Source organism: Hypomesus nipponensis, chromosome 9, assembly GCF_054491055.1.
Source record: "Hypomesus nipponensis isolate SF chromosome 9, ASM5449105v1, whole genome shotgun sequence".
Lineage (NCBI taxonomy): Eukaryota > Metazoa > Chordata > Actinopteri > Osmeriformes > Osmeridae > Hypomesus > Hypomesus nipponensis.
In genome coordinates, this window is record NC_140369.1 from 21,596,134 (window position 1) to 21,619,238 (window position 23,105).

General features: G+C 40.7%; 1 protein-coding gene across 1 annotated transcript in view; it reads left to right on the top strand.

Annotated features, from left to right (window-relative positions):
- nfasca (neurofascin homolog (chicken) a) overlaps positions 1-11,134 on the top strand; it is a 68,152-nt gene extending 57,018 nt beyond the window's left edge. The window contains exons 26-28 of the mRNA XM_084705085.1: positions 876-1,007; positions 1,229-1,298; positions 7,377-11,134. Coding sequence (XP_084561211.1) covers positions 876-1,007; positions 1,229-1,298; positions 7,377-7,605 — 431 coding nt within the window. The 3' untranslated portion in view covers positions 7,606-11,134. The remainder of the gene's footprint in view (positions 1-875; positions 1,008-1,228; positions 1,299-7,376) is intronic.
- The last annotated feature ends 11,971 nt before the right edge of the window (positions 11,135-23,105 follow it).

The window sequence follows — 23,105 nt, forward strand, 5'->3', positions numbered from 1 at the left end:
TTGTACCTTTTACAACCTAAACATTTATATAAATCTTCCCTCCCAAAACTTAAAAGACAAATGGAAAAGTACTTTAATAGTTTGCAATTGCCAGGTGTAAATGTTTTCTGATTCAGAAAATGTCAGTTGTAACTTCTTGATTATCTCCATATCTACAGACACAGTTTGAAGCTGGTAACAATGGATTTGAATTTAAGAGTTACTTACTTTAGTCAATGTAGTGCAATGTGTGTGTATACATAGTATAAAATATAGGGTTTGGTCATAAATTGGTTGTAAATATACATCTATATGTTTATGAATGTTGACATGAATGTTAAAATCCTGCCTTAATTAGATGTTTATATGGATCTCGTACTTTTGCCTGTACGTGAACTCATAGCCGACAGTAGTTTTCTCGTTAAATATGTTGCATGCAACTATTTTCTCTTAGATTGACCCATACAATTGTAGTAGCCTATGCTTCTTGACCCTGGTGATAATGTTACATTGTTCACCTAGGTGTTTTATCCTTTATTCTTGTTATATTTGATAAGTTATAAAGAAATATGTAATATTACCTTTTGTTCAGGATAATTGCGCCAGAATTGTTATAACAAACCCAACTCTCTCAAAGGCACTGATGGTAATGAAGATGGAATGTTCATTGTGGATTAACAAAGAGGAATATCAATCTAGGAATTGTTGCCTTCTGTTTAAGGGACATTATTGCAGTGTGATTACTGTGACGTTGAACATTGTTGGATGTGGACAGATCGTCTGATTGTTAGCGATGACTCTGGGTCAGAAAACACAGTCTCATTACATTGACTCTCTCTTTCCCTTCCTGCTTGTGTCCTATCCTTCTCTCTACTGTGTGTGTGTATATCCTACAGCCTACAGTAAGGACCAGGTGGACATAGCTACCCAGGGCTGGTTCATAGGCCTGATGTGTGCCATTGCCCTCATCATCCTCATCCTCCTCATTGTGTGCTTCATTAAGAGGAGTCGTGGGGGCAAATATCCAGGTATGAGTCAAATATCCAGGTATGAGTTGAATACCCACATGAGTCAAATTGCAATGTAGGAATCAAATACCCAGGTAGGACTTAAGGACTTTTAAGTTTACTTTTAAGTCAGATGCATTTTAAGACCTGACTCTTATTTACTTGCATTTATTTGTATGATTTACATGTTATTTACTTGTCTTTGCTTGTCTTATTCACGTGTGATCCACGTCACACCTTAGTGCGAGACAAGAAAGACCTGGCTCTGGACCAGGTGGATCAAAAGGAACACGACGGCTCATTTGACTACCAGTAAGTTTACTCACCTGCACAGTAACACCTCAAACACAGCCAGAATGTTGAGCAAAGACCTGTTGTACTTTTGGGGGAACGAGTCTTTAAATACTAATTTGTTTGTGGGACTTGAGGCTCTGAGCTGATCAAGTCAGGTTCAGAATGTGTATTATGTTCTGATATGAGAAAGGTGACGTTTGGAAGCTGTCAGTGCGGTATTGATGAAACAGTTAAGTCACATCCAGAACTGAATCAAAGTGGATCTAACAATGTTTTCTAATGTTGATAATTTATTGTGGACTGATTATATAAACTTGCAGGGGAGGTCAGAAGTTGTGTGTATTACTGTGTATTAGTATGAATATTTGGTGAGTGATTTGTCTTCCGCTCCTTTCAGGTCCCACTGAACTGAGTGAAGTGGTTCACTCTTAAACCTCCTGACTGGAAATACTAACATGTAGCATAGTCAAATAATCTCATCATTGATCCTGCTTCATTTTAACTCTATCATGGTGGTTACATTGGCAGGTACTATGTAATTATGATCTTGGAACACATTTGATATGCTGTCTCAGTATACAGATTTTTACTGATTTTATGAAATGTAATAGATACATTTACACACTTATATGTATACTTATATTTATACACTTACAATACCCAACTTTGCAACAGACACTACTTTACTTCAAGAAGTCACCCACTGTTTGTGATGGTGCTATCAGTTTTCTCATGCTAAGGCACAGATGGGTACATCCAAAGAACCCTCGGGACCCTCAGCACTACCACTTGCCATGGTGATTATTATGGGCTTTAACACATTAACTCAAGTGCCACCTGTGCTCTCACATTGACCTCCATGTGTGTTGGTCAATCCCTAACTATTTTCTTTCCTGAAGCATATGTGTCTAATAAAACATTTAGGGCGGAAACTAAACTTAGATTTAATAAATAGGCCATACAATTAGGTTATGAGGATTTTAGAAAATCTAAATCATCTATCCAGACATATAAACAGCTTCAAGACAAAGCTATCTTTTTTGAATAATGTGTAATATGTTAAATAAGATAAGATAAAAAAGATTAGTTAGTATAGACGAGATGACGGGTGTTAAAGAAAGCTTTTTACGTCGGGCCGCCTGAGACACTGACTACAATCCTAGACTATTTGTAATAGAGGCTATTGTCAAGCTGTTCAGGCAGCTGTTATACAGACCTCTGTGTGTGAGTCAACCCTCTGAGCAAACTACCAGCTCTACTGTCATCTCCAAGCTCTGTTTCTTGATGCTTACCCTTTTTTCCTACAGGGAAAGTTATTGCTAAGCTCACACTCTCATGGCCTCACTAGCACTGGCACTAATCCCCCTGTGTCCACTCTACTGTGTGTGTTTGCATCACCCGGAGGACACCTGTCCTTCCTTCTTCCTCTACTTCCATCTCATCCGCTCTATGCTCCCTCGCTCTCTCTCCTCTCTTTCTTCTCTCTCTCTCCTCCCTCTCTCCTCTCTCTCTCCTGTCCTCACGTCTTCTCCCTCTCTCTTCCCTCACGCTGAAATGGGTCGTCTGTCCATGACAGGAACGAAAATGAGAACGAAAACGAGAACAGGTACTTTGGTTTTTGGCACGGCATCCCTCTCGCCTTGCGCATGACAGGGGGGCAGAAGCCTTACCTCCCACAAGCTGGGGGCGGGTCTGGGGGGGTCAGACATGGGTGGTATGGTACGTACTGCAAGGTAAGAGATGAGATAATACTGTAGCTATGTAGTTCTCAGGGGTGTCAAACAGAACTGTAGACAAGGTATGTTTATCAAAGTTCCACAACATGTTTGTTCTGGCCTTTCTATCTCTGCAATCAGTAACCGGTTTTGTAGCGCATGCACATGTGCACACTGAAGGGATGGGGAGTGTTATAGCAGCAACCAATCAGATTTTTTTGTTTTGGGACTGCCAAACAAGAGCAACGTTGTTGAGACTCAATCTTTCAGTTTGTTAATGTCATTGTAGACAGTCACCTGGAAGAACTGTTGCTCCATGATTGATACAATAGCACCTGATTGATTCTAGCAGTTGGCAGAATAGAGCCCAGCTATTGAGTTGGAAACCTTCCCTCATGGGTTTGAGCTTGGGGTCTTCTCTTCACCCTCCCCAGGGAGCTGCAGCAGCCCTCCCCAGGCAGTAATTCCCAGGTTAAGAGCCTTAAGCAGCAGGTTAAACCAGGACACCCTTAGTTAGTCAGAGCTTTAAGCTGCAGGAAAAACCAGGCTGAAGTCTTGGGGCATGCATCCTGTATTGACCCTGCCTTCTTTTGTTAGCTCTACTGCACATCTGCTACCTCCAAAGTGGAAATAACAACTGATAATGATCTTATTGGTCCGGCTAGCAGATCATGCAGCACTTCAGACAAAAAATTTGGCAATCAAGATGCTGTAGAAACACTGGTCTAATATTAGCTTTGGCTCAGCTGCAAGCTATGACATTGAGATGTAGTGAGTGCATAAGCATTCAAGGCTAAATGGAATGGGCAGAGCATTAGAAACAACTCATTCTTTTTTTTGAGTGTCAGTAGGTTGAAGGAAGTGCATATTCCCAGGTATCAATGCAGAGTTATCATGTGATCTGATGCTGTAATATAATAGGTAAATATGCTCAGATTAGTGGACATGCCCTCTTTTTATGAGAGACTGAGGGGCGTCCAACCGTGAATTGTCGAGCCTGTCATGGATCAGAGATCCGCTTCCTACATAGGTGCCGCTGTCATCCTGAAGACGATGTCATCAGCAAAGGCAGCCGAGGTTCCAGAACCTCTTGTTCTGAAGAGAAAACATGTCCCCCTTCCTTCTCTCACCCCAAGAGGTTAATTGCTTTTTTTCCGCTTGTGAGCTGACCTTTAAAGACAAGCAAGGTGAACAATTGCAAGGGAAAATCAATTTGGGCAGAGAGGCAGGGAAGGGTAAAAGAGGAGTATGTGTTTGGTGCCGTTTGACACCCCCGAGAAGCTAAATTAGGGGGGCAGAGCAAGGAGAGAAGAGGTTCACCAGGACATGAATCATAGCCGGCGTATGATCTGTCTTTCCTTTCTTTGGTGTGGTGTTCTGCTGGGGATGTCCTGGCCCTTCCTTAGCTGACACGAGATGCATGTGCTGTTTTCTCTCTTAACTGTATATCCCTTTTCCTTTTCTTTTTCGTTACCCTAATGTTACACTTGTTTTGTTAAATGTTTGGTACCATAATGTTACACATTCTTTGTCATTAGTCTCCTGTTAAAGATGTGTCATAGGTAAAGTGTGGATGTGAATTTGTGAATACCCAAATGTGAAAACAATAACCATACATTTCAAAATGTCACACTTTTACAGTATGTAATGCATAATTAGATGGTACACATCTCCCTACACCCCCCCCCCCCACCCACACTCACACACACACACACCATCCCCACCACCACACATACACACCACCACTCACACACAAGCACGCATATACAGAATATCTCCCAGTGTGAGTTGATTCAGTCTTGTCTGTTTGGATCACTTCTGTTCTGTTCTACCTCACCTTATGCCTGGATCCTTTCTTTCTGTTTTCTTTTTTTCTATAAGTCAAAAATCAGGGTCCCTTGAAAGGTATGACGGGAGCAATGTCTCCTCCCTCTCCCAGCACAATTGTGTTCTAACCTCCCCTTAATATGCATAACGCTCCAAGGTTTTTTGCGTTGCGTTTTAATCGATTAATATCAACACAGTCTCCTCCAACTATCACTATAAATGAACCACTTACTGTATGACTCGTATCAAGATCGGTTAATAGTGAACCAATTTTTTTTTCTTCAAGATGTTCCAACCATGTACTCATCTCATCTAAAAGATTCTGATAAAGCCATTCATCTAGAAGGTGGAAAGTATCAACCCACTGAAGTTGACATTTCTCTAATTTATTCTTATTTGAATTGTATCCAATGAGAACCTTTGATTGATCTTTCAAAAAATCTTTCAAAAATTCTATGATCCGATCACAATGAAGACATCTTGCCTCAGACACATAGCTGAGACATGTAGCCGAGCGACGTAGCGGAGAGAAACATTGTGAAAAAAACGTTGCTGAGACATATAGTGAGACACTTAGCTGAGACATGTAGCTGAGACATGTAGCTGAGACACGTAGCTAAAAGACATGTAGCTGAGACACTTAGCTAAGAGACATGTAGCTGAGACATGTAGCTGAGAGTTACATCAGATAATGGAATCATTTTCAAGCCTGCACTCTCATTCTGAAGACATATTTAATAGCCCTCTGACTCACTAACATCTCTTGGGCAATACGGTCAAAAAACGAAACCTGGCAAATCCGACACTGAGGCAGCCTTTTCTAAGTCTTATTTAAGATGTATTTAATTGAGAGTATAGATGTCTTCTAAAAGCTTTGTCATGGCACTAAGGCATAGGGCTGTCCAAGCGATTTAGTCCTGATACACTTTTTCAGGAGATATTGAGCTGTGGCTCGAGTTTCGTATTTGCCAGCTGCTATACAGCTCACCGTATGGCACAATCCAGCTCAGTGAATTTGAGGGTTGCTAACAAATAAAGCAGGCTCAAGCTATGCTCACAATAAACACAATCATTCCACCTTTTTTAGGTGTCTGCACAGACCTGGTATGGTTCAAGGTAAACCTTCTCGCATTTATAATATGTGCCTCTTTAGTGACAGTATGTTAATCGATTAAAACATTAAGCCCTTTTTCCCCGTGCAGTTGTCCAGTTTATTTTCATCTCTTGACATTAGTTATCCATGTAGGTTTTTGCTTTTCTCAAAAGCATTTCGGATAGGCTCAATCTTCTCTATCTATAGATTTGTCTGTGTAAGTCTGTCTGTCTGTCTCTCTGTCTCTGTTTGACTGTCTTTCTGTCTTTCTGTCTGTCTGTATGACTCTCTTTCTAATTGTCTTTCTTTCTCTTTCACTTACATTTGAGACTGAATTATCTCAGAAATGACTTGAACTGTTTAAGCAGATTTTGATTCCCGCATTTAATATATTGTTTGTGTTCAGCAGTGCTAACACTGTACAGACTCAAGTCCAGTACAAGTCCAGATAATTGATAATCTGGCATTGACCATGCACTTAGTTATATTCTAAGAAGGCTACATAAGTAGTTTCGCTATGACATGGAACACAGCTGAACAAGAGACTTAAAGACGGTCTGGAAAAACACAATAACCTTTTTCAAGATGGAAATGAACATTTTTAAACATGATGAAGCAAACTGTTGAAGAGCTAAACTTGCATCCCTTTGTTACATTTCCTTGCTGTGGAAATGCCTATCTGCTACTTGCTACTTGCCTGTTCTAAGAGTCTAGAAAAGTAATGCTGGTCGATAGCCCCCGACCCCCTCATGCATGGAGATTCTCTACCCACAAGGCGGAGCAGAGGATGAAGACAAGGGCCATGTTCTGAATTGAGAGAAACAAATAGCATCCAATGCTTTTTGCACAAATCGACAAAAGCTTGCAATGCTGCGATTTGGGTAGAAGCAGGGGAGTAAACTGCTATGCGCATAAATAAGTTAAAAACTCTCATGTCAGAATATGGTCCCAGTAGAGCAGCATGAGTATGAGAATGCACAATTTGTCTGCAGGTGAAAGGTGACATACTGTCCACTGTCTCTCCAAGAGAGAGGGAGGTTGCCTCAAAAGCTGTGCAGTATTTGAGCTGGGCTTAGATCAGCAAGCTGCTATGCACTCTGATGGAGTATTAGTTTTTTGTTACTACAGTTGAAGGCATCTGTTGTGTTTGTTCAAAGTATGTGTGGGGAAGGGGTTTTCAAATGTTGTCTTTTATGGTGTGCTTGTCTTCCAGTCCGCACAGGCCTGAAAGACCGCGGTCTAGCTTTAGACGCGTCAGTGAGCTACTAACCCCCTACAGAACCTCACTCCATTATCTGTGTACAATTCCGAGAACTCCTCTATCCCTCTCCCCCCCCCCTCCAACCCCCCACCCCTCCTACAAATGGGACGGTAAGGTATTTTATCCTCACTGACAATGTTACTGCTGCCACAGTAACTAACCTCTGTTTTCTCTTGCCCCACCTCCCTTCCGTGTTGCAGCAGTGACGAGGACAACAAGCCTCTGCAGGGCAGCCAGACCTCCCTGGATGGGAACGTGAAGGAGAGCGACGACAGCCTGGGCGACTACGGCGAGGGTGGAGACGGCCAGTTCAATGAAGATGGCTCCTTCATCGGCCAGTACACCGTGAAGAAGGACAAGGAGGAGACAGAAGGCAACGAGAGCTCCGAGGCCACTTCCCCGGTCAATGCCATCTACTCGCTAGCATAGCATCCCACCACCACCCTCCTCCACAACCCTGTGGTAAGGCCCCAACCCTAGGGACAAGAAAGGCTCTCTAGAGGATCAAACCACACACGCACAGACATACATATATATACACACATTAAACACACACAAACACCTTTGGACTGCCACAGTTGGGGAAGACACCATTTCTCAAATCCGGGGAGGAATGGAACAGAATGGAAGTTATCAGATGGCAAAAGCCAAAGCCTTGTCTTTCTTCTTTTGTTTGGGCTCTGAGGTAAAGCTTTGAAATCATGAACTGTGCCAGTTTTCCGACCTTCCTCTCCTTGTCTCACCACACAGACTTGCGTGTGCTTACTGGGAAGCTTACCGATTTAAAAGATGGAGGCAACCGTCTTAGAGATTTCTTTTCAGTATTCTTTGTTATGAACATCCTTGGCTTCCTCTGGCCCCCACTGTACTTACCTAGTCCACCTCCCTAGTAGTACACCTCTGTGTCTGTAGCCACATCCCAGAAAATGACGACACAGACACCCACCCGTCCCCGTCCTGTAACATATCAGCTTTGAACCACCAACTAAACAGGATGTCGGCAGATATGTTTATCATATTGATATTTCCGCAATGAGAGATCGTTTTTTCACAGCTGGTAGATGAGTCATTAAATATGTATGCTGTCAACATAAACTGGCACACCTTTTAGTGCGCTGCAAAACTATGCACTACCACCTTCCTGTTTGTTAATTTTTTGGTTAGTAAAACACATTTGGATGCTGACTCCTACAGGCAAAGAAAAAACTACAGCTTAATGAACTGCTATCAGTCCCTTGCCTTTCTGGTGTGGTAGAATATTCACCTCAAATCTCACAGCGTGTACAGTACAGATATTCTAAATGGCCTTTGCTACAGTAAAGCCATTCCTGCCACTAGCTTTTTTATAGTACCAACATGTACTGTGTCAGTTATAAATGGCATCTAAAAGATAAAGATTTGACAGCATGGTAGAATTTTAGTGCAAGAGACAGAAGGGGGATAGATAAGGGCAGTTTTGCTTGGGAAACTAAAAGATCACAGCCCATCTGTGTAGAGTAGCTCTATCTGTCCATCTCTTTGGTCTCTGTCTGTTGAACCTCCTTACTGGTTAGCATGGCTGCTATCCTGTTAGCTTGATTGGCACCTCTTTTGTTTGCTAGATCATGTGATCATTGTGGTAATGGCAGAAAAAATGCTGGTCAAGAGTCCTTGAAGGCATCATTTGGTAGCATGGAATCATGGTTGGCAATCAGGAACTTTGACACAAAAAGCCCATTAATAAGAAACACTTCTGTTGATCAGTTTTTGTCCAGATATTTTACCAAAAAAAGGAAAAGAAAATAAGAAAGAAAATGTGTTCAGCTTCTGTCTGGTCTGTCCATCTTTTCCATTAATAGAGTTTGTCAAGAAAATCTAAAGTAGTTCCACCAATTAACCTGTAACTGGAGAATTAGGCTGCTTTTTAAAAATGTTTTTTTCTTTTGCAAAGGTCCTTGTATTAACCCTGTAACTCAGTAAAACTCCTGTATTCACCTGCACTATTTAATTCAAAATCAAATAAAGCGTAACAATTGATGATTAGCGTGCGGAGATACAATTGAATTGCATATATTTAATTTATATTTCTATGTATTACATTATGTGGATTGTATTCCTAAATTAGTTATTGTTTTATTACTCATTGTGCACATACGACAGACTGGTTTGGTTACATCAGACCACATCAGTACTAACTTTGAAAGCCACAATTGATCTTACCGTAGCCTGTTAGATGAAACGATGTATTGAAGACACATACAACACATCTTTGTGTGTATTGGCCTTTCTGCTGTAAACTAACAAATTGACTGTCACCATTAATTAAAGAGGTAATGTTTATGTTTGTTGTGCTACTCTTCTCGTGTTCATGTTGTATTACTGGTTTTCCATTTTGGTAATAGATTTTATTATAACATGGCAAATACATTTAATATATCTTTTTATTTATTTATCAAACACGTATATGTTGCATCTCTGTAAATATTTATTCAAATTTTCTGCAAAAAAATGAAAATGAACTACAATCTGTATCCACAAAGCGGACGTGACAGGCGCAGATGGAACACACCATGCGCATCTGTAATCTTGTCAGTTAGCTTTGAGTAAAATTTGCACCCTTGAATTGTTCCATGTTACCCCTTGCTTTGACATTGTGTCCTTTTGTATGTGACAGATCATTGGTCACACTATGGATTGGAATATGTGTTGTGGAAGAGGTATACCTAAAGAAATAAATAGATCCTCTACAATGTAAATAATACATAAGTGCTCCTAAACTGTTGTAGCATTCTGCGCACATCTGCTTTAAGCATCAGAACAAAATTGCATACCTTTTAATCAAGTAGCTAATTGTCTCCTGGTGCAGTTCTTTAAAGTGGTTCCATCTCAAGACTTCCTCTTAAGGCTGCACAGACTCAGGCACCCTTCATGCCTTTCACCTAACATGCCTGCTGGTCCATTTCTGGCACTGTGACTGGCGGCCATTTTGAAAAAGATTCACTTGACCTGTGATTTTTCTCCCTTGCAGATCTCATGTGCTGCCTTCAATCACATGTAAACATTGTCACCAACCTCATTGTTAAATTCCGCAATTTCACCTTAATCTAAAAGCAATATCCTCCGATTTTTCTGAGTTCTATGTTTTATCTGATGTTTAGTGTTAACCAACTGTGACCTCGAGGTACTAATGCGCCATGCAGACTAACACAGAGACACAGGGGCTGGGAAGGCTTGGCAAAGCCACAGCTCAGTGCCCTTCTAGCAAGGTTGTGTTCCACCTAGTAGAAGAGTTAGCAGGGAAAGAGCTGTCTTTACAACATGGTGTAAACAATATGTTTGGATTGATCTGAATTATAGCCTTGACAACCTGAACTGGTGTGGAACCCCACCCCTTACTTTCCCTGATGGCCTTTTACTTTCCTTCCTGAGATCCCTTTGGGGATAGTTTCTCTTACTTGTTGCATACAAGCATATTTTCTGAAACAATGCTTTTTAAAATCTGAGGTGCATTATGAGTCCTTCTATTGTGTTTGCACTGTGTAGACACTGCTCAAGCCTCCTTAAGCTAAATATTTGGGGACTCCCCAACTCACCATTGGGGAACACACAATATAACAGGCTGTGCAGTTCACTACTTTCTGTTCAACTAGTTTCATGTACATGCTGAAAGAAAGGCATAGCCTACCATACGATAAATGTGCAAATCGCAAATTACAAACATTTGAGGCTGGTTAATGTTGCAGATTTCTTCCTTATTTGATTTTTTTTTTCAATTTGTATTTGACCTTCATTCTTTTTGAAAAAAAATTGTGTATGAAAAGCAGCTGGTCAGTCTTACTTCTACACGCAAAATAACAGCTTTTGTAAGCTACATATAATGAAAATTTAAAAATGCATAATATATTCACAGTGTATGATGAGATGTTGCAACTTCTGCTAGAGACGCCTTCTTTATAGTAAAGCTATCTCTTTTTCTCTACTTCCTGGCTTCATGTCTTTCTTTGTTAATGTGTGTTTGTTGTAAAGCTGCATACTTCAAGAAATGTTTAGCAAATATGTTTTTTCAATTTGTTTGTTATAAATAAACCTGGTAGATTTACTGGCTTTATATGTTACCCAACCACACATTTTAGATCACGATCAGTTCAGTCAAGACACTCTTATTGTTTCAACCCTTAATTGCAGTGGGTAGGTTTGTCTTTGGTGGTGTGGTTCTATCTAATGCTGGGTACACACCACAAGATAATTGGGCAGATTTTGGGCCAATTTCCTCTTCCGACAATCCGAGGTACATTTACATTTATTCATTTAGCAGACGCTTTTATCCTTGGCAACTTCCAAGAGAGAGCTTTAAAAAGTGCATAGGTCACTGATAATAACAACAAGATAGCCCCAAAGCATTGCGTGTAGCCAAAACAAGAAGCACACATTGTGTACAACCAAAAAATAAGTGCCAAAGGGAAGAACCATAAGAGCATGTAGTTAAGCAAGTTACAATTTAACAACATGAATTGTTAAGTGCAAGTGTACCTGTAGAAAAGCAAGCGAAAGTAAAATAAAATAAAAAAGGTATGTCCCGACAATCCTAGGTGTTATCCCAATTATCTACAGATAACTTTTCCCTTGGTGTGAGGTGTGTTAAAAGTGACCGAACTTGCGTGGAAGAACTTCGGAGCTGCCCAGATCACGAATCGTAAATATTCAACATGTTGAATTACGATCAGAAATCCTGATGGGTGGGGGGAACCCCAAAGACAAACACCACACACTATAGGAGCAAAATAGTACAATCTAGGATTGTTTTGTCCTCATGGTTGTGGTCTCTCACATTTTGAAAATCCTAAAAGATAAAAAAAATATTTTAGTGTGTACCCAGTGTTATGCTGGGTACACACTACCGGGTCGATTTCCCCTTTCTGACAATCCTAGGTAATGCCCCGATGATCTTGTTGGTTCTACAGATTATTTTATCAGATTTTCCCCTTGGTGTGAGGTGTGTTAAGTGACAGAACCTGCTTGGAAGAACGTCGGAGCGCCGCCCCGATCGTGAATCGTAAATATTCAACATCAGAAATCCTAATGTGTGGGGGGAACCCCGAGGACAAAACCTGAGTTTATCATGTAAAACTAAACAATATCCAATCAGAAAGCAAGCTGAGAGAAGACGGAAGCATAACAAACAATGATTTGGACAGCAGATATGGAGGATCAGCTTGTCGATTTGTGGCAACACCAAACCCTTTTCTTTTTTTCCGTGAATTTTCTGTGAAAATCCAGATCCAAACACTATCATTGCAATTTCTTCCAGCATATTGTCCGCCAGGCTTATTCTGAAGTCTCGGGAGATTTTGCAGATTTCCTGTGTTCCCAGTCGGGACACTGGTTGAAAATCTGTTAGTGTGTGGAGCAAAACGATTAAATCTAGGATTTTTTGTCCTCATGTTTGTGGTCTCTCATACCTTGGAGCAGCTAGCATACCACAGTACATAGTACATCCAATTACAAGTCAGGCAGCATAGGATATAAGGTCACCGGACATTAATTAATGCTAATATGAAGTAGTGTAACTAAAGTGACCACAGTGCAGTTGATGTGACAGGACACAGTGTGTAACGTGTGAGAATTATGTGACTGTTGTTCCTCCCATATAAAAGAGCTCTGAAGCTTGGAAGTTGAAATCCCCTGAAACGTGTTGTGCAGAACCATTTATATATAATTTATAACTCTGGATCTGATCAAAATAAGCACAGTAGTTTGGTCTCCACATTTCATATCAAAGCATTAGCACAGCTACCTTTAAGCCCTTTCACGTTTTCACGCCCACCAGGGCACCAGAGCGGAAGCGTCTTGGTCGATCCTCCCATGGAAAGCTGAGTGGATTACAACATGAAACTAGTTTCTGCCTCCACAGGTGACAGGCAACAAAGCAACTAAGATGAATACATAGGCTGTTAGGCTACCTGCAGAGAGAGAGAGAGGGAGAGTGGGATAGGGGTGGGAGAGGAGGGGGGCTGAGTGGCTGACATGTTTTATTGAAGAGGGCTGAGTCCATTCTGCCTTGACCCACGCAAGACATTTAGCTCAAGTTTTTAGCTTGCGTGGTTAAATCGATATGTAAAGGCCCCGTCACACAAAAACGTTCTGGTCAACGTTTTATGACGTTAGAGGAAACGTTGGTAATCGTCCATGGTCGCTGGTATAGCACAAGAAGAGCGTTGTGTGGATGCTGGTGACGCTGGTAATCGTCGGTAATCATCAGTGATCGGCGGAGAACGCTGGTCCAAAAAAAAGTTTGGAACAAAAGTTCTCATGGAGACCAACGTTCTTCAACGTTAAATTTTAAACGCTGGATAATGCTGAAGAATGTTTGTGGAACATTTGACTAATGTTGCACGCGTTTGGCTATTGTTAGTCAGTCGTTACCCTAGCGTTAGGCTACTTGGTTGTTATTCATCCAGCGTTTTATACCCGTTTGACCATAAAACCCACACGCCAGCAAAACGCTACTCTGTCGTTATTCACACGTTAGTCACACGCTCGTCTAACGTTGACTAATCGTTTGTCGTGCACCAGGCACACGTTGTCGCGTGCCAGTGACATGTCACCACAATATTTTCAGGGGTGTCTTACTTGGTCGATGTTACACGCTCCTCATGCGTCAGTCCCACGCTAGTCATGCGTCAGTCCCACGCTAGTCATGCGTTAATCACATGCCAGATGTGTCCACCTCGCCCTAGAACACTTTAAGGATTAGAATGTTCAGAGAACGTTGACCAGAACATTATGGTGTGACTTGGCCTTAAGCATGTCAAACTTATTCAGTTATATCTTATCCACCTTTCGGTTCCCACAGTATCTTCCATAATTTTCATATCACTCGTATTTACACTCTTTCTTTCAGCACTAATTCGACTCATTCAATAATTACCAGGCCCAAACGTAATACGCAGATTTTCTTCACATTTTCTGCAGTTATTCGGACTGAAAATCTGCGGAATTCCGCTAGCCTTCCTGTTCTTATGACGGAGCGACCGAAGATGTTCCACAACCGTTTGACGGCAAATATTGTCGATTGAATGTTGACAGACTTTGCAAAAAAGTATCGATCCATCCTCATAAAGATTGTCTAAAAACTCCCTGGCCCTGCCCAGCCCCGGCTGTAATTTTGGTTGATGAGTTCATTTTTGGCAAACGTTTTAATAATAGACGTAAAATGAGTTGAAAAGTGTATTTACATTTTGCCTCAGACCAATGCGTTCTACTTGAAAATCCGGGACCGGGAAACTCGCTGTTGGCCGTCGTGGAGACTGGGTTCCGGTAGACGACCTGGTCCAGCGTTGGTAGACCGACGATCAGGCAGGTCCTGACAGCTCAAACCCCCCACACCACAGGGGATGTGTGGGGGGGACAGAGAGAGGAGAGCAGGGATTAGAGAATGCCAGGAGCAGCTAACAGTTACAGTCATAGTAGAATGAGATCCCCACCGGTCAAGTGTGGACTAGTGCAGCAATTTAACAGAGCTAAGAGGGTATTTGATGCAGCCCCACACACCAAGACAGCGACAGCCCCCCTTGGTTGGAACATGAAATCTGTTCCGGGGGAAACAACTCTAAAATAGGTTATATTTATACAAATAAGGATGAAAACAACCAGTCCCCCGTTGTCTCCCACTAGTAAACTATAACAATAACAATATACAGCAACGGAACTATAACAGTAACAATATACAATAACAGGTTTACTTTATTTGTAAAATCTACATGGGCAGTGTGAACATAAGCTAAAACTAGAGAGGGGGATTTCTGGGGAAATTGTAGAGTGTGCTTGCTTACTTGCGTTGGTTGCAGGGGTCCCTATTTAAATTACATTTTACAACTGATATTTCTGTATATTTTATATTAAAATGCATATCCTACTTATTATTTATAAAGATTACATAGATTTAAAAGCATATTTTTTTCTGCTCATTTACAACTCAAAATACTAAGAGTGAAGAGTAGAATGAAATAGTTGTCTTCTCATTTCCTCTGCAAGAGGGAATGGTGATCAGCAACCTCATAGTTGAATCAAAACTAATACATTTGGCAGACCGGTGTAAAAATGGACCTAATCTCTATGACTTCACTTACGTCATTGTAAGTTTTTCCCTTCTCGTGATATTTTCAGGCATTTAGCCTACTCATATTGCATTCATTCATTAATAAAGAATCCTCTTTGAAATTTATTTTAACAACGACGTTACCAGCATTTGCTATCTCAGATGGAATCGCGATTCAAATAGTATCATCTGCTAACTGAAAATATGCCCCCCAAAACGTAAATAAGCTTGACATTTATTTAGGGGAAAATCACTCATTCATAAGAATGTCAGTGGTAGCGATCATTGTCAGTAACAAGGCAAAATGCGATATAGCCCTGCTGTGTGGAGAAGCTGCCCCGGTAAATTGTAGGCTACAACTACTACTAGACTGTCTTGATAGCGATTGCGTTGATTGAATTCGATTTAACGTTACTTCCGTTGTACGGTCTAGGCTGAAATGAATTATTTTCATGAACAGATTGAAGTTTAGGCTGTGGCAATGGAGTTCAGGTTAGTAGTCACTAGTCAGATAGTTTCAACTATTGAAAGACTTTTGATTTAAGTAAGGGTAGTGCCGAACATGTGCCGCCATTTGACTTCCTAGTAGGCTACTGTAAACAGCTGTGGAGATGGTTTTTTTAGCTACTAGACTAGGCTGCAGTAGCCTGGCTGCCAGCCCAACTTCTCCCGCCCACAAAAAAATGTGTTCGGGAAGTTGGGTCTGGAGGGTCTCGTATTGGGGACAACTACAGAAAACCCAGAATCGGGATGGACCAATGAAATTGCCAGGGCGGGCCTTATACGATGATGGACAGATGATCAACAACGTCACGAAAGAGCCCTTGGGTTGAATTTGTTTTCAACAAACAACATAATACGTTGCTCTGATTGGTTGTAGGTCTATCCAATTGAGCGTAGAGGCATTTGTTTTACGAGTTCGGTTGAAACACGCTCCGTACTCAAAGCCCAACGGAGAGTTTCCAGACTCATATTCTGACTAGAATTATGAGTATGACAACGTCAGGCTAAGGCTACAGTACAGCGTTGCAGTGAGCTACACTGGTTTGAAACCACAGGTAATTTTAATTTCACCAACAAATCGTTTACTTGTAATCTAATGTCAAAAAAAAATAAATGAACGAACCTTTTGACATCGACGTTGTCTATGTAGTCCAAATATTGACTGAGCCTTAGGGTCGCGAAAATAAACAATAATAATAAATAATGATAAATATATATGTGAGATAACAATGGTTTATGCTCGCCGAGGGCAAGCACACCCCAATTACAATTTAAAAGTTACATGTGATACACACATAGGCAAACGCACACCCCAGGTTTACATAGAAAGTACACACATACTTACCTTTAACAATCATAGAATTGACTAAACAAGAACGTTTTTAATCTAGTTTTAAATGTCGAAACAGTATCAGCCTCCTTAATTGAGACAGGTAATTTGTTCCAGAGAAGAGGTGCTCTATATGATAACGCGCTACCTCCAGCAGTTTTTTCTTAATTTTGGTTATTACCAGATAGCCGGCATTATAGAAAGCATGAACGTTGCAAAATAGTTCCAGACAACAAATTCCAGTGTTTCCAATGTCATATACACTGTTTCAATTGCATATATGTATTGCATTTGTACATTTCCAGTGTACTACCAGAGTGTAAGTGTACGGTGGCCCTGAAGTGCAAATCACTAATATGAGTGCATCCCCCAAATGGGATGACGTGCTCACCTTCCCCCCAATACAAAGACACGCTCCCCCAAATGGGAAACAACATTACATTAACTCGAAAACAAAAAGGGTTGGTACTACACTTAGTCGCTGATTGGATGCAGTAGGCTAACTAATAAGAAATAAGAAATTGATCGACAGAAGTACAAAATGCAATAGCCTGACAGAGTTACGTGCACCCGGACATTTGTTTGGCCATCGAAGAATGTAGCAAATAGTAGGCTACTTATGCAAAAGTATAAATTGCGTGTTAAACGTAAAAATCGATAGCCAAACAACCATTATGGCTTTACATTAGCCTGACGTTGTCATACTCATAATTCAGAATATGCATCTGAAACCGCTCCGTTGGGCTGTGAGTATGGGGCGTGTCTCCACCAAACCCGGAAAAAAATGCCTCTTCGCTAAATTGGATAGACCTACAACCAATCTGAGCAGCCTAATATGCTGTTTGTTGAAAATGAATTCAACCCATTACATTACATTTACATTACATTTATGCATTTAGCAGACGCTTTTATCCAAAGCGACTTCCAAGAGAGAGCATAGGTCACTGATCATAACAACGAGGAAGTCCCAAACATTGCAAGCAGCCAAAACATGAAGCATACATTGTGAAAAAACTAAACAAGTGCCAAAGGGAAGAACCATAAGAGCATGCAGTTATACACGTTACAAATTAAAACAACATGAACCACAAAAAGTGCAAGACTGTACCTGTTGAAGAACAATCAACAGTAAAATATTTCACAGCAAGTACAAGAGTTAACTTCGTAATAACTAACCTACAAGAGCAACGAGTCACTCAATAAGAGTAATTGTGATCCTGGAGGAAACTAACATCAGGTCCAATCAAGCATTCCTAAGTGCCGTCGTACTCCCGGAACAAGTACATCTTGAGCCTTTTCTTGAAGGTGGGGAGACAGTCAGTGTCCCGGGCGGTTTTGAGCGGTGGGACCACCAGGCGGTTGTCTGAAGAAGACCGTAGGTGACAGGTGGGGGCGTAAGGCTGCAGGAGAGACTTGATGTAGTCGGGTGCAGTCCCGTTCACTGCTCGGAACGTCAGTACCAGGGTCTTGAATCTGATGCTGGGTAACATGGGAGCGTCTGGGTAGTTTCTAGACCATACGGGCCGCTGCGTTCTGAATCCTCTGAAGAGGGCGGGTTGCACATGCTGGGAGACCAGCAAGCAGCGAGTTGCAGTAGTCCCAAGCGCTCTTTGGTGACGTGGTTGATTTTGTTACTGTTGATCATCTGTCCATCATCGTATAAAGCCCGCCCTGACAATTGGATTGGTCCGAACAGCTGTTGTTCGGGCATTAGTTTCCTGGACCGAGCAACTCGAGACCGAACTTCCCGACCACATTTTTTTGTGGGCGGGACTAAGTTCGGCTGGCAGCCAGGCGAGCATTTCGTACTTCTGTCGTGGACTATTCGTTTTTTCTTCTGAAAAGTCCTGCTTCCTTCAACTGCGTTTTTAGCATGCGCATACTTATATTGATGTTGTGAAATGTTAACAGCATATCAAAGATTATTTAATAGGAATGTCCCTGATTAAAATAAAGAGTAGTGCAAGTCATGACTCTGAATTGTTAAAGGGGTGATTGACTGGGTTTTTGGGGTATTTCACACTGTTCCTTAAGGTTTTAGAATAAGATATGAATCATTGGTTGGGATAAAAATGGCCTGGGTGCTGTTCTATGCCCCCTGATACATCCAGTGAAATTTTCCCAGGAAAAAACGCTAGGTTTTCTCCTTTTAGGGTATGCTCATGAATATATACATAAGCTGCGCGCTGATTGGTTGGTTTACAACGAGTGAAGCTGCAGAGCAAAGACTCAACATGGCCCTCAGCACTCACTGAAACAACAAAGGTGGAGACTTGAAATAAGATAATGCTATTGTGTCTATAACACTGTTTTCAACAGATTGACTAGATATCATTTCAAATGATTACGTTGTTTCCACTTCTGTTGTCGAAGCAAACAGGAATCGATGGGTAACACTAGCACTACAGCTTAGCAAACAAACTATAGTGATTCAACTCAGCTTTAGTATGCTCTAGCTATCTTGCTGAAAAATAGATCTGGACAAACATGCATATTGAATTGTAGATTTACATAGCATCACTGCTTATTTATTTGAATGAAACACAGTCAGTAACATTAATAAACGTTAGCCCCATTGCCAATAAACTAGGCTAAATCATCACACATTCTACCTATGCTCTTGCATTAGCAAGCTTAACTAGTTTACATGCCTACAGTGTAGGTGTTTTCGCTATCTAGCTGTTCTTGCAAATCAGCATTAATAAAAGCAGATGAGGTGAGCTAGTCTAGCCAACATTGACTAGACAGGCATGGCTGATGTTTGTCTATACCGTAACGTAGAAGATCCCTGTGCAGTTCGACCCCCGACCCATTTGCGCAAACCATTTCACCAAGGACGGGTTTTGAAAACCTGGGACAATGTAAAGCAGGATTTGTTATGAAGCTGTTGTTGAAAAGAAGTGCGTTCCGACCTTATGTTCATCACAACCGCAAGCTTTAGTATGATTTTGTCGGTAACAGTTATTAGCAATGCTAACGTATCCTGTATCTAACACCTGACTTTAGCAATAGGCTAGACTGCTATTGCTTTCTGGCAATTTTTTAGGAAGCTTCCCTTCTAATGCCGAGTCTAGCTAGAGTCATTTGCTAATTAAGGTATGCTGGTGTTTTTTGAAAAAAAAAATGCATTCTACCTATGCTACATACAGGAGACGTTAGCATTGCTAATAGGCTAACTGGTAGCGACAAAATCATACTTACAGCTTGCATTTGAGATGAGCATACTGTTGGAACAGCACCTCTTTTCAGCAACAGCGGCTTAGCAAATCCTTCTTTTAATTGTCCAAGGTTTTCATTCAAAACTGTCTTTGGTAAAATGGTTAGAGCAAATGAATAAATGACTGTAAAACTTCACAGGAATCTTCTCATAGAAAAACATCAGCCATGCCCGTCAACTGTCTGGTTCCTTGGGAAGATTATGAAAAGTGTCAGCCTTCATAGTACAGCCTGGAACACTGCATTTACGATGGTCCATTTTCTATATAGGCCCTACTTTAAAAACTTTCAAACTTTCTCCTTTGTTGTTAGACTCGGCTCCCAAAAAAATTAAATGGGGGGCTTTTTTACACAAGGGGGGCACGCATTTACAAAGCATGTATGAAAGTCAAAATAAGAGCAGACCTGTATATTCTGCAGGAAAGTGTAGCCATCTTGATATTTAATTTATAGCCAATGCCAGTATTTCTTATTTATACTTTAACAAAATTATTTTTTGAGGGGGCACAGCATTCCATTTAGGGGGGCATTGCCGACCCTGTTTGTTGTTCGTGTGGAAGTACACAGAGCAGCTCGCAGCTTAACTAGTGTCTGAGATCCTGGGCCAGAACACCATAGGGCTGGTCTGTATAAATGCTGGCGCATGACAAAGTTGATGAACTTGTGACGTCACAAGTTGCATTGTTTCAAAAGCTAGCGTTTAAAAGTTGCAGTTTCAAAATAGTAGTGAGAAGTGAAATTTTGATAGGAAAGTGGTTTCAATGGACTTTGAGGTTCACTGTATGTCTATTTAACACACCAAACTGTCATTTTTCAACTATGACAAGCAGTGTTGGGTGTAACGCGTTACAGTAGTCAGACTACTTTTGTTAGGTAACAAGTAACTTAACCTGTTACTTATTTAATTGAATGAATCCGTTACTAGTTCCTTGTTCAAACAAGTAACGCGTTTCTTAATTTAGTCTTTTGGTCGAGAGCACTCAGCATGTAGCTAAAAGTCTAGGAAAGTTGAGGCTACTTTTCGCTGGGTACCTACAAAAACGTCTTAATCTGCTAGACAGGTGGGTCCGCCTTCATTCTTTTGGTACGCAGTCTCACGATCCTAATTTACCCGGCGTCTTGGAGTCAACCAGCTAATAGTTATTTAAGACTTGCATGTACAGGCCTGTAATGTCACATTAAATAATGTATTGAACTCAAGCTTGTGTGATGTGTTGTTGTATCGTTCAGTGGTTTCGGTTTAGGATTATATTACAGTAAGTAAAATAGTTTTGTTCAGTACATAAGTGAACACCATTTTGCTAGCATATAGCTTAGCTTTGTTTTGCTCCTAGATTCAAACCTAGCCCTTGTAGAGCTAGCTAACTACTAGACTTCTGCCTGACATTTTACAACATTATTTATTGATTAAAGAGTTTCTTGATTGAAGAACTTCATGCAAATATTGCTTTTCATTATAGTGGATTATTACCTTGATCCATCTTGCTGTATAATGAGGATTGATCATGTTATATGCGAGTGACACTGAATATTCAGTACAGTATGTGCTATTGCTGAGGTCAACCCATCAAATGTGCCTTCTGGGCATAAGAGTGACCGAGGTGAATTGTCTTACATATAAAATACTTTTCTTACTATAACGCAAAAGTAACTTAACTCCTTACTCTCTACAGCAAGTAACTAAGTAACATAACTAGTTACTTAACAAGGAATGTAACTAGTAACTGTAATTAGTTACTTTAAAAAGTAACATTACCCAACACTGATGACAAGGTAAAATCGGTTTTGCAATCAATCGCCCCTTTAACATGTTTCTTCTTTTCTTCCAACCAAAACGATCAACTTCATGATAATGACAGTTACGTGGACCAGGATGGTTGTTTGGCTATTGATTTTTATGTTTCACACGCAATTTATACTTTTGCATAAGTAGTCTACTATTTGCTACATTCTTCGATTGCCAACAAATGTCCTGGTGCACGTAAATCTGTCAGGCTATTGCATTTTGTACTTCTGTCGTACAATTTCTTATTTATTTTTAGTTAGCCTACTGCATCCAATCAGCAACAAAGTGTAGTACCGACCCTTTGCGTTTTGAGTAAATAATGTGTTTTTGAGTTACTGTAATATCGTTTCCGTGTCCAAATAGGTTCAACATGCACCCTCAACTTATTCACATGGCCTCTCATGAATAACGACCCCGTTGAGTGATGTAACCAGGTACCAAGAAGTGTAATTTATGTCCAGGGTGTTTGGACATCCTTATTTGGCAAATGAACCCATACATGTGTTCCACATGTGTGTGTCCCCCCATTTTTGAAGCAACCCAAGAAAGTTACTTCAACCACACAGTTTCTGCCTGAAGTCCATAAAAAGATAAATGGCAATTATGGGGACCATGATTGTCAACATGATCATCTGTTTGTTTGCAAACCAGTTCCAATAGCTGCATCACATTAAACGGACTGCTGAGTGGTTCGTGATGGGATCATCTTCAAAACATATGCACGGTAGATTTAAAGGCATGTTAGAGTGCCCTGATCGATAACGCTATTGATTATCACAACACAGCTCTATTCAAGTGAGGCTTGTGAAGGTCTGTGGTTTATGTGTGCTCATAAAATAAAAAGTCAAGGGGAAGATGGGAGGAAGAGAGAACAGAGCATTTGTCTCTGGAGCTGATCTTGTTGTACATGAAGACATTGAACTAATGCAGACTAATGAAAACTCACAGAAAATGACTATGACCTAGTTTTGATTTGACAAATGATTTATATAACACATAAAAACACATACAAGCAGTTTATAGATCTGCTATGGATGGTGAAATAATATTTATCAAGATGTTATGAATTATTGAAGGTTTTATGTATTCTTATGCATACCCCTTTCAACAAGAGTGTTTTTACCCACCATGAAGATAAACAAAGCACATTGTAATCTCCATGATTTTACAACATCAACTAGGTGGTGCTTCAACTAAGAAAACGTGGAAAATCAAATCTCAAAGTTTTTACAGTCAGAAGCAGATGGACCATATCACATTTGTATAAACTCAAAGGGGGGCATCTGTCAGCAACTAGTCAGTAACAGTGTTGTGTAACACTTGTGAGCATTGGGCTTCTCACTACGCCAATCTATTGATAGAAGGCAATACAAAATGGTACCCACAATGTGTACAAGTTTGTAATAGCCCATTTTCACGTAAAACAATTTGTCCCTTCCAGGCTTAATGTACTCTACTTAAAAGGTAAAAGTGCAAAGCTGGAACAAGTTTGCCGTGTTTTTAGCCTTCATGGCTGC